The 12,500-nt window shown below is 35.7% G+C and overlaps 1 protein-coding gene across 8 annotated transcripts in view; it reads right to left on the bottom strand.

The window, feature by feature from the left end:
* Window positions 1-12,500, bottom strand: part of LOC144962452 (tectonin beta-propeller repeat-containing protein 2-like) — a 53,125-nt gene that overhangs the window by 37,600 nt on the left and 3,025 nt on the right. For 4 of the 8 annotated variants that reach the window (XM_078895407.1, XM_078895410.1, XM_078895404.1 and 1 more), the window contains exons 2-8: window positions 11,340-11,695; window positions 10,593-10,724; window positions 9,751-9,882; window positions 8,485-8,651; window positions 5,844-6,280; window positions 3,190-3,448; window positions 159-217 (exon numbers count right to left, since the gene is read on the bottom strand). In XM_078895407.1, coding sequence (XP_078751533.1) covers window positions 159-217; window positions 3,190-3,448; window positions 5,844-6,280; window positions 8,485-8,651; window positions 9,751-9,882; window positions 10,593-10,724; window positions 11,340-11,636 — 1,483 coding nt within the window. In that variant the 5' untranslated portion in view covers window positions 11,637-11,695. Of the gene's footprint in view, window positions 1-158; window positions 218-3,189; window positions 3,449-5,843; window positions 6,281-8,484; window positions 8,652-9,750; window positions 9,883-10,592; window positions 10,725-11,339; window positions 11,696-11,965; window positions 12,310-12,425 lie in introns of those variants that run through there. The other 4 variants (XM_078895409.1, XM_078895405.1, XM_078895408.1 and 1 more) reach the window with 2 other exon arrangements.

Raw genomic sequence — 12,500 nt, 5'->3', positions numbered from 1 at the left:
CTTAATGACTCATAATGTATTTCAGTTTTTAGGAAGGGTTTTGAGTCAGGGGTGTTCAATGTTAAGTGTTTTGTTCTCTATATAATCTGGTATATATTCATTTTTACAATACTGTACATTTATCAATCACCTTTATAAGAAAAAATGAACAAACTCACCTTGAGACTCCGACGCAGATGCTACCTTGGCATCTGGGATGTTGTCTGCATTTACCACTCTGTTAAAGTATAAACAATTTAACATTTTAGAATTCAACCTTTCAACTTATTTCAGGTTATTCAATAGGCGGCAAATCAGTTTTAAAGTTAAATTATAATGAGATCTAAATTAACTTTTCTACATCATGCAAAATCCATGTGCTAATGCGTTTTGCAGGGGGTCACAAGCCAACAGCAACACTTTACGGGTAAGACTAGACATGCTGCCTGTAAGCAACACTCACATCAACAAGTTACTCATTTTACATCCATGTATGTCGAGTGGTATGACACTCGCTTTCGGATGGGAAGGTCCTGGGTTCGAGCCTCGTGCTTGGCGCATAGTTGAGTCCTTGGAAAAGGCTCTTTATTCACATTCTCTCACCGTACTCAGGTGTAAAATGAGTACCTGGCCATTAACAGCGTTGTCTTTGTCCGAAAAATTGTAATATCGCCTAACAGGCGTCATGTGCCGTCCTACATGTTAAATGTTGCTGCTGACCAGGGACCCCTTGTAAAGCACTTTGAGCATATTGAGTGGATATTGCGCTATATAAAGCTCAATGGGTTTTTTTTATAGGTGAAAAGGGCCTTTTCCGAGGACCCAATTTTTTGTAATCCTTAGTAGGACTCAAACACAGGACCTGCAAGTCACATTGTGAGTGTCATGCTATGAGATAATAGTATCATTAAATATAAGCTCATAAACATAAATTAGTTTATAAAGAAAAAAGAAAAAACTCATAGATAAACAGAGGGACAAAGAGACAGACAACCAGATAAAGATAAGAAAATAAATAGACAAAATCTATAAACGAGTTTCAATCCCTAAAAATACTGTACGATTAACAAGATATTTGCGAGCCACTTTCAGTAACTGTCGTCTAAACATTCCTATCATAACTAGAACTAATACAAATTGCCCATGGAAAACATTCATGATGTGTAAGAGATAAATTTGGACAATGAATCTGGCTCGTTGGGGAAAATATTCAGCTTACAACTTTTTATCTCCCCTTCCCAACTCCCCATCAAACCCTCAGAGTCATGTGAACAAGGTGTAACAATTGCTTGCAATCTCTTAGAAAAGATGTTAGTTTATTGCATCTATCACAAAGTGTTTTGTGCCAGACATATCACACCAATCAGTGTTGCAGGGACCAAGGACACTGTATGTCTTTCCTTAGGGCATATCATTTAAGTGTCTAATCCAGTTGTGCGAGTCCAAGACATTTCCTCAAAATTACAGAAACCCGCCGAAACCTGACAATATCCGACAAAGTTATAGGAAATTGGCAAAACTGGAGAGTGATCCTGGGACTCAGGGAGGTGTACACCAGTGGGGAGTGAGCCCGTGACTGTGGGAAATGGATACCATTGGGAGTTGAAGTTGGACTATGGGAGTTGGGTACCAGAGGAGAATGAACCTGACACTATAGGAGGTGGGTGCCAGTGGGGAGTGAACCTGGGACTCAGGGAAGTGCACACCAGTGGGGAGTTAACCTGGGATGGGACTATGGGAAATGGATACCATATGATGATGATGATAATGCTGCTGCTGCTGCTGCTGATGATGATGATGATGATGATAATGCTAATGATGATGATGATGATGATGATGATGATGATGATGATGATGATGATGATGATAATGATGATGATAATTATGCTGCTGATGATGATGATGATGATGATGATGATGATGATGATGATGAAGATGATGATGATGATGATGATGATGATGATGATGATGATGATGATGATGGTGATGATGATGATGATGATGATGATAACGATGATGATGGTGAAGATGATATGATGATGATGATGATGATGATGATGGATGATGATGATGATGATATGATGATGATGATGATGTGATGATGATATGATGATGATGATGTGATGAATGAATGATGAAATTGATGATGATAGATGATGATAAGATGATGATGATGATAATGATGATAATGATGATGATGCTGATGATGATGATGATGATGATAGATGATGATGAGATGATGATGATGATGATGATGATGATGATGATGATGATGATGAATGATGATGATGATGAATGATGATGGATGAGATGATGATGGATGATGATGAATTTGATGGATGAAGAATGATAATGAGATGATTAGTTTTGTAGCGCGAAAACCAGGATAAAGGAGGAGCAGAAGAAGGGTCAAGAGGTTAAAGAAAAATAGCAAAAGAAAGAGGAAAATGAGGAGAGAGAAGAACAGGGGGGAGGAGGAAGAGGAGGAGTAGGAGATTGAGGAGGAGGAGGAAGAGGAGCAGGAGGAATAAGAGGAAAAATAGAAGGAGGAGAAGTAGGAGGAAAAAGAGGAGCAGAAGTGATTAAGAGGATGGAGTGGAAGGAAACTGATGACGATTAGTAGGGCGATGCTAGGATAAAGGGGGAGTAGAACAAAGATCAAGAACAGAAAAAGCAATGATTGCTTTTTTTACAAAACCCACCGAAACCCAGTCCCAGGTTCACTCCCCAATGGTGTACACTTTCCTGAGTCCCAGGTTCACTCCCCACTGCTACCTACTTCCCATAACTTTGTCGGATTTCGTCGGGTTTCGTAAAAAAGACACACCCCTTTGAGCATGTTTAGTGGATATTGCACTATATAAAAGCTCAATTTTTCAACAACAAAATTTTTTTTTCTGAATAGATGATTATTTTAAAACATATTTTCACTTAATGTCAAGTTATAAAGATTTGCCTGTAAAAAGAAAAATTCTAGTTTGATATTTGATTTAGTGATGCATTAAAAAGTCTCAATGTACAGAGCTACATTGAGGTCTTGTCAGTCGGAATTAGATTGCTCAAGTTAAATTCCAAAAACTACTTAATGACTTAATGTAACGTGCCTTTAACGTGTGACAATTGACCAAAGCTGAGTTTCCCATCCAAAGACTATTTCAATGCTGTGAAGAATAGACAGAAATGCACTTATGTAATGCAAATATAACACACCTCTCTGCATCTTGGCTCATGTGCTGATCCAGTTTCTTTAATGGATTTACTAAGCTCTTTTTGATAAAACTGAACATTTCTCTACCGCTGTTGTTGTTGACGACATTGTTGCTGTTGTTATTGGAGCTGTTTATGATGTTGTTGGCGCTGTTGCTGCGTCTAATGCTGTCGGTGCTATTTTCAGAGACCTGGTTGTCTTTCTCTCCAGGTTTTGTGATGGTGGGGGGCAGTAATGTCGACAGAAGGGACTTGTTATAGGCTTAGACATGGAGAATTAATACAGAGACATTGATCAAATCAATTCATTAATAATAATAATAATAATAATAATAATAATAATAATAATAATAATAATAATAATAATAATAATAATAATAATAATAATAATAATAATAATAATAATAATAATAATAAATTTCATTTATTTTTTGCCTACTCCCATCGTACTTTCTCTTTCTGAGATTCAAAGAGACTCTCTAAATTTCTTGAAAATATTATTTTCACTCCATTAATTCTAATAAAACCATAGAATTAAACGAATGAGAATACGTACGAAGCCTAAAAAGTGTCCACCAATGAAAGCATTCAGCGCCATTATATCTTGGGCTGGGAATGTAAGCATTACCATTCATTCGGTCTCTATGTCAACATAACGACACAAGAAAAACAACAAACAATATCAAAATCCACAATAAAATGATGCAGAACTGTTGCGTATATCTATGGCACAATGAAGCTGTCAAAAAATGAATGTGTGTAATCATGTATTATAATAACCTATAATGTGTTTTCCAACCACCACATCATCACTGTCACTACTACTACAACCACCATTACCACTTCATCACTACCGCAATTACTACAACCACCACCACTGCATCATTATCACTACCACTACACCACCACCACATCATCATCACCACTACAACGACCACCACTCCATCATCATCACTACCACTACTACTACACTATCACTACCACCACTATTACAACCACCACCATCACATCATCATCACGACCACTACAACTGCAACAACCACCACCACATCATCATCACTACCTCTACTACTACAACCACCCCCACAATATCATCACTAACACTACTACTACAACCACCAGTACCACATCATTATCACTACCACTACTACAACCACCACCGCAATATCATCACTACCACTACTACCATAACCACTAGCACCACATCATCATCACTACCACTACTACTACAACCACCACAACCACATCATCATCACTACCACTACTACTACAACCACCACCACATCATCATCACTATCACTACTACTACAACTACAACCACCACCACATTATCATCACTACCACTACTACTGCAACCACCACCACCATATCATCATCATTGAAATATCTTTTTTTTAAATTGAGCTTTATATAGTGCAATATCTACTAAATGTGCTCAAAGCGCTTTACAAGGGGTCCCTGGTCAACATTTAACATGTAGGACGGGACATGACGCCTGTTAGGCGATATTACATTTGTTCGGACAAAGACAACTCTGTTAACGGCCAGGTAGCCTACTCATTTCACACCTGAGTACGGTGAGAGAGTGTGAGTAAAGAGCCTTTTCCTAGGACTCAACTATGCGCCGAGCGCGAGGCTCGAACCCAGGACCTTCCGATCCGAAAGCGAGTGTCATACTACAAGACCACATAGCCGCATCACGACCACTACTACTACAACCACAACCACCACCATATCATTACCATTACCACTACTACTAAACTACAACCACCACCACATAATCATCACTACCACTACTACTACAACTACAATCATCACCACCACCACATCATCGTCTGACCTTATTGCCTAGGACGTAATCATTAATAGAATGTTGTGTGGTTTTGACCGTGAAGAAAACCTTAAGAAGTCACATTTATATCATTTTAGAGACATCGTTTTGAATAATTCTGAGTTAAACGAGCGAGCAGAAAGTTATTTTCTTAGATTTCATGAACGGCCGATCAGCGCTTGTTTACTATAGTAACGCGATTCCCAGCCCATGTCTCAATGGCGGATATTTTTCTCATCGAGGCCGCTGGTTGGTTAGCCAATAAGATCACCGCACGGTTTCCATTGGGTAAATTCCTTGAATAAAACAGAACCCCTATGGTTGTGAAATAAGATCAAATAAAAGAAATTCCCAATATTATTATTCATCATCTAAATAAAAGACCGAAATAACTCAGGCATTAGCCACGAGAAATAGTGGCTATGTTTCCTGCTCAGGCAGGAAAAAAATGAGATGCCAACAATCGGGCTGACCCAGGTCCGCATATGGAAGTGCAATGTCCTATCAACTCACTTTTATCGCCTACTGGAAGTCCTAAATATAATGGGGCAGTATGGCTCAGTGGTATAGTCTTTGCTTCTTACCCAAAAGGTACCAAGTTCAACTACCCACCTCACTGTGTGGCCTTAAGCAAGTCATCTCTCCCTAGCTCGCTTTTGGCGCTGCACCGCACTGATGCCTGGGTTATTCCAGTCATCCCTTGAAATAGACCCTAAAGACAAATTTCCCCATAAGGATGAATAAAGGGTTTTTTGCTTGTTTTTTAAACATTGTTTATATTTTATTTCTTTTTTAATGATCATATCTATCCATAATAATGACTTACCAATTCCCAACTTTATATCAGGTTTGAAGGCAATCCGTACAACTCTAGACCCAGAATTCCTTTGTACCACAAATATTTCACTATTATTCACCACAGCTATATCTACAACGCTGTCAAATCTATTTTGAAATGCCACAACCTCATTGGTGGATGGATCCAGTATAACAATTCCTGAATTATCCCAAGTCACAACCTCTTGGTCCCTGAATATTCGTAAAGTTCGAAATTGAAACTCCTCCATAACCACTTCCTTTTTTGGAGAATGAAGAAATATTTCCGGCACTTCCGAAGAAAAAGGAAAACTAAAGGAATGTTCACTTTTGACATCCCCAGTCACGTCTGCAAGCCACAAACAACAGTCCTGTCTGGCTGAGTAGACCATCAGGTCTTGTGTTTTGTAAACGCCTGGGATGAAACACACACCAAATCTTCCAGACCTGAATGGAACAAACCGAAAAAAAAAAAAAAATTATTGTCTGGATATCATTGTTATTATCATTATTATTTTATTTTATATTAATTATTATTATTTTATTATTATTATTATTATTATTATTATTATTATTTATTATTATTATTATTATTATTATATTATTATTATTATTATTATTATTATTATTATTATTTATTATTATTATTATTTATTATTATTATTATTATTATTATTATTATTATTATTATTATTATCATTATTATTATTATTATTTATTTATTATTATCATTATTATTATTATTTATTATTATTATTATTATTATTATTATTATTATATTATTATTATTATTATTATTATTATTATTATTACTATTATTATCATCATTGTAAGTATTATTATTATTATTATTATTATTATTATTATTATTATTATTATTATTATTATTATTATTATTATTATTATTATCATAACAGTGCACTCTGGATACGTCGACGTTGCCTTAGTCGATTTTTACCCAAGTCGATTTTTTTTCTTGGTCCCTCCCCCTTCTTCCTATATAACATTAGTAAAAAAAAAAAAAATCCACATAAGTCGATGTCGCTTAAGTCGATGTTCTTATCACTCACGACTACAAAAAAAAATCACAAATAAACAAGTATTTCCATTGGTTAAAAAAGCTACCAGTAAGAATTTTAAGTGGTTAAGAATATCCGCGAACGATTGGCGCACATCGATGTGATGTAGGTGCTTTGCCTGACGTCCGTGTTCAATGTACATGAGCAGTATTGAATAACTTTAATTTCTCCATCTCAAATTTTACATTCTCGCAACTTCAAGTTCAAGATTTTTTTTTGGTTCTAATCCCAGGCCATCCTATGTAATAGCCCTCTTAATTAGTATCAATTTTATCAAGAAGAATTCAAGTCAAGTCTACAACTACAATGGCAAACCTATCGCGGAAAAGGAAGATTCGATGCATTTGGAAAGTTTGGCATGCGACAGAAAATCATCGCATAGGAAATTGGCATACCAGCTATTTCTGTCTCGACGATTTACAAGAAGCATGACCTTGACCTAGAGGCTCCTACCCTTCCGCTTTTCGCGGAATAATTTCACTTAATTGGTATACATTCCACATTCAAGGCAAAAATTCCGCTTTTCACCTTTCCCATCAAGGAAAATTTTTTTTAAAATCTCTAGTGAAAAGAAAGTGAGCTATGGCTTATTTCATCATCTCCTATGGTCAATCAACACACATTTTGTATGTCTGACTAGTCTCTTCAAAGTGTGTGCTGCTGATGTCGGATAATATTTTATGTTTGGGAGGGAGGTTGACCGAAGTATTATTATTATTATTATTATTATTATTATTATTATTATTATTATTATTATTATTATTATTATTATTATTATTATTGTGACTCCGATTCATGAGGTCAATGACCTTGGTAATATTATATGTTGGCTTCAATCGCTAATAATATTATTTGAGTACGGTCAGCTTCTTTCCCTATTTAATTTTAGCCCTGTGTCCTGTGTATGTGTGTGTGTGTGTGTGTGTGTGTGTACCGGCACGCGCGTTTGCTTGATTAGGTGTGTGTATGTGGGAGGGGGTGGGGGGAGGAGGGTCCTGACAAGGTTAAATCCATCCATTCAATGCTTTGCTCTCAGACGGCCAGGACCTGTGTGTTCTCTATTATTATTTGACCCCATTCTTTGTCTTTACACAATCTGTACATTTTTACACATTTTTTATTTTTAATCATTTGAGTACTTTTGGATTGTCTAATACATTTTCTGTTGCAAAGCATGTCATAGTCAATACCAATAAGTTGATTCCGCTTTTTTAAAATCTCAAATTCCGATTTTTATGTATTCTGATTCCTCTATGGGGCTATTGGGGGTAGGAGCCTCTGATGACCACTACAGAGACCGCGCGATATGAAGGGACATACTTATTCTAGATTGGTTTGCTTTGTTCAAATGAGTTTTTGCTCATTTGGTTACCCTCCCGTTAAGTTGATTTTCGGATAAGTCGATTTTTCTCTCGGTTCCCCTGGGCATCGTCTTATCCGGAGTCCACTGTATTATCATTATCATCATCACTACCACACCATCATTGATAAGTATCACTAATGACAATCTTTATTCTAATGATAACCTTTAGCTGTGTAACCTGACATTATTTTTTTTTAAAAACAACTCACACTTTCTCACTGGATTGAGATCCAATGTTAACAATCTGTCCACCCAGATCCATCCTAACCAGGTAACTTTTGGCCAAAGTGGACACTGCTAGGACCTTCTGTGCGTAATTCAACTGGACAATCTCATTACCAGCGTCTATCAGAAGGACCATCGATGAGCATTTGTCCTAAAGAAGAAAAAAAAACAACGCAAAAATTTTGAATAAAATTCTACAAAAAGATACCATAAATTTTCAAAAATAAAAACCAAGCACAAATTATCTTCCCAAAATACAAAATAATTTTTTAAAAAACAGAATAAATTCATCTCTTGTGATGAAGGCTATTTTTTTTTTTAAATCTCTTCTTAATTATCCCTTTAACAAATATGTATTCTCAGTTTTATATTCTTCTCCTTTATGTTAGGAATCGACTTTATTCTGTCCAGACATCAGGTCTTATTCTTATGATATTCACAGCAATACTCCACTCATATGAATATGACTGCTCTCTTAAAGAATAACAAGAAAAATAATGAAAGAAATCATTGCATTTTGAAGAGGCTCAGCCTCACATTAATTGAACAAGACAAATTATGAAAACCAAATCCAATAATTAAAAAAAATTAATACAGTGTTAGTTAGAATGCATCTTTTGTAGAGAAATAATACGATTTAATTTAAAGAAAGCTCATTTCTCCAAATCGCCTTCTAATTCATCACATCTGTATTTAATGACATCATTTGTTTTCTTAAATTATCCGTTCTTTTCTTCTTTCTATCAAAAATACCAACTGACTCATTTAGACTAAGCATTACTGTTGATGATGCATGTCCAAAAGAGAAAAAATGATGGTACTCTCCTCTTAGTCTGTAGCAAATTGTTAAAGGTCTCAATATCACTCAAAAGCTTGCTGCCAAAAGGTAATTCATTCCATAAGGAGAGTGTATTTGGGAAAAATGAGTAAAGATTACTGTCAGCGTTTAATTATTAATACAGGAATATTAATAATTCGTTATCCTATTTTGCTGTTGAACCCATTACCATCTGTCAAAATATTTTGATCCTGTGTGATATTTTGAGAAGAAAAAATTTTGCCTATGTATGTAGATTTAGAAAGCTCCATACTCCATATCATGATCTGAGCGACTATGTTTGTGTTTTGGTAGTTGTGGCTTATTTGTAACTCCTGAATGGAAAGCTTATGAAATTCAAAGAAATAGCCTTCGAGTTCAAAAGGTAGTTAGAGAGAAAAAAAAAAGAAAAAAAAGACTGATAAGGTCCAACCTCGTAAAAGTCAATCTCAGTTATGACTATGTGACCCTTGGTGTCCCCACTAAATAGCTTCATCCCATTGGTGCTCCATTCCAGACACGTAATGTAATTCCTGTGGACGTCCTTCACTTCGAATTTTTGGATCTGAAAAAGGAAATGAAACAAGAAGGAAATTTTATTTTGTAAAAAAACAAAAACAATGTGATCTTTTTTGACAGCTGAATCTCTTCAATGTTCCAAGAACAGTATCTAAAAGGGATTAAGTGATTTAACCACTCCCCTACACTTTGAAAAACGTTGCTAAGCTGACAATCCCTAACATCAGCAGTTACAACAGTCAGAGTGGAAAAAAAGTAAAGGATCTCTCTGAAAATTTGGTTATGTTGATTTTTCTCTCAAAGAAAAGGGAATTTGAAGATCTGAGTAAGCAGCTGGGTGTGAGTAAAATTTGGCGTTACTTTGTGGTCTTGTGGTATGACACTTGGTCTCTGACAGGTAGGTCCTGCTCTGGGCAGTGAAAATTTGAGTGTTCATAGAAGGCTCTCTACATGCATTCTCTCACTGAATTTAAGTGTAAAATAAACAGCATTGTCTCTGTCGAAACAAAAATAATTGTAAGAGTGCCTAAAAACATGTGAGCATACATGAAGTTGCTACACGTTATAAGATTTGTCAGAAGCAAATCAGCTACCATCTAGTTTTGAGACAAAGACCATACCATTATGCCATGCAATCTGCCTTCCAATGGTTTATATTTCTATACGAAAGCTTAACATCATCTTGAGATAACACATCATATAAAGATAACATATCATATTATGAATTTTTCTCTTTATATTTCTAAGCATCTTTACCTCCTTTTTCTCCAACATTGATGCCTTAGACGGTATGCAATAGACACACAACAATCCAATGGAAACGCCGACCGCTACAGTGTGGTCTGTGCCTTCGTGCAGCTTGACAGATGTAATCATGTGATTTGGAGTCTAGGTGAAAAAATATTGTAATTAACAACATTGTATGAGTCTGTTTATATGAAAGGACAAATATATTGTACAGGGTAATGCCTGAATAGAATTTTTTTTTTTTAAAGATTGGATCAAATCGATTTAAAAATGGTACCACATACTCAACCAGGCTTGTGGTCAATGGTAAGATACACAGTTTATACCCAATGAATACCTGGTTCGAGTTTTAATCCAGGTGGTACAAAGTTGAGTCCTTGGAAAAGGTTCTTTACTCACATTCTTTCATTAAAACTTGTCTTTGTCAAAAAGATATTGTAACATCACCTTACAGGTGTCATGTTCCGTCTTTTATGTTAAGTGTTACTGTTGGCGGAGGAAAATGTAAAGCGTTTCCATTTTGAGTATCTTTAGTAGTGGACATTGCATAATAAAATACTCCCAAAAGATCAACCGTGAATGGTGGCATCCCACTGACATGCACAATGATAGTGCAAAACCACTTATTGTGTGGTCTGAAAAAGATAACAGCTGGATGCTTTAATGACAACAACAACAACAACAACCCACACAAAAATGGAGAGTCAAACTCAGTTGCACTTCTCAGTAATTTATCTCCAATTTCAAGATACTCACAGTTACTTTGATTTTCTGTATTGAGCTTTCCTCTCTTGAGAACACAAAAATTATTCCGATATTAGTGCCCAAGACAATGTAGGAGCTGTTGGCGTCAATGCAAGTCAGCAGGAGGTCACATGTCGTAAGGAACTTAGTTTGTGCTTTGAGGGGAATCTTTGAGAGTAACACATCAAGTCTCTCGTGTTCCTTCAAACAACATATGGAGGAGATGCTTTCCTCCATGTCCGATTTTTCCCCAGGAGATTCTTGGCTATTCGTGGGCTCCATTGCTTGAACCGCAGCCATGTCTGTCATCTAGAGTTGGCTATTATTCTATACTTATCCATATCAATTTTGGTGGGTGTGATTGGTAACTGTTGAAAAAATTGTAATAGTAATTGTAAGTAAATGAGATGAAAGAAAAATGTAACAAACCTGATGATATTTACTTCCGAAATACTAAATCAACATTGATTATAACCTTTTGAAAAAAAAAAAATCTCGTTCAAAAAAAGTCCTAATAAACTCTGAATCCCAATGTTTTTTAGCTTAAATAAATATTTGCATTTGGCTCTTTGATTTTGAAAGTTGAAAGAGAGAGTGAACATGAACAGGCGAAATATCAAGGAGTAACAATAACTAACCAAATTGAATTGGAGAGGCCATGTAGAAAATTTGCGAAAAAAGGCAAACACTTCTTTAGGCTTCTTCTGATGAAACTAATACGACAGCAGGAAATAAATAAAATTAAAGAAATACAAAGTCTTTGTAAGAGTCAATGCAATGAAGTCAATGTCTCTAACTCGTAGTCTACGTAAGTGTAAGTATAAGTGAAGACTTGGTATTTGTAGCATTTTAAAATCAGAAATCCAAGAGATTGAACGAATACAACACAAGGTTGTCGAATTTAATAATAAAAATGACCAAGAAAAAACCCCACAAAAACTGATTTGTGATCTGTGGAATCTTCAAAATTGAAGTTGCAGACAGGAAGAAGACAAAAATTTGGTTGTTATTTTTAAAGTTTTTGTTTTTGTCTGTGGTTTCTGAAATTGCAATGTTTGCGAAAACAAGACAGTCTTTTAAAAGGCAATTATAATGTACCTTTGACCTCAGATTACATTCGTGAGCTTTTCATAAACGCGATGTGATTATAAATTAATTCTGCCTTTGTCCAAA

Source organism: Berghia stephanieae, chromosome 1 (assembly GCF_034508935.2).
Source record: "Berghia stephanieae isolate SIO BIC M18660-M18661 chromosome 1, UCSD_Bste_1.3, whole genome shotgun sequence".
In the NCBI taxonomy this organism is placed as follows: Eukaryota; Metazoa; Mollusca; class Gastropoda; order Nudibranchia; family Aeolidiidae; genus Berghia; species Berghia stephanieae.
The sequence above is the reverse complement of the archived record's forward strand: the minus strand, read 5'-3'. Positions and strand labels throughout refer to the sequence as shown.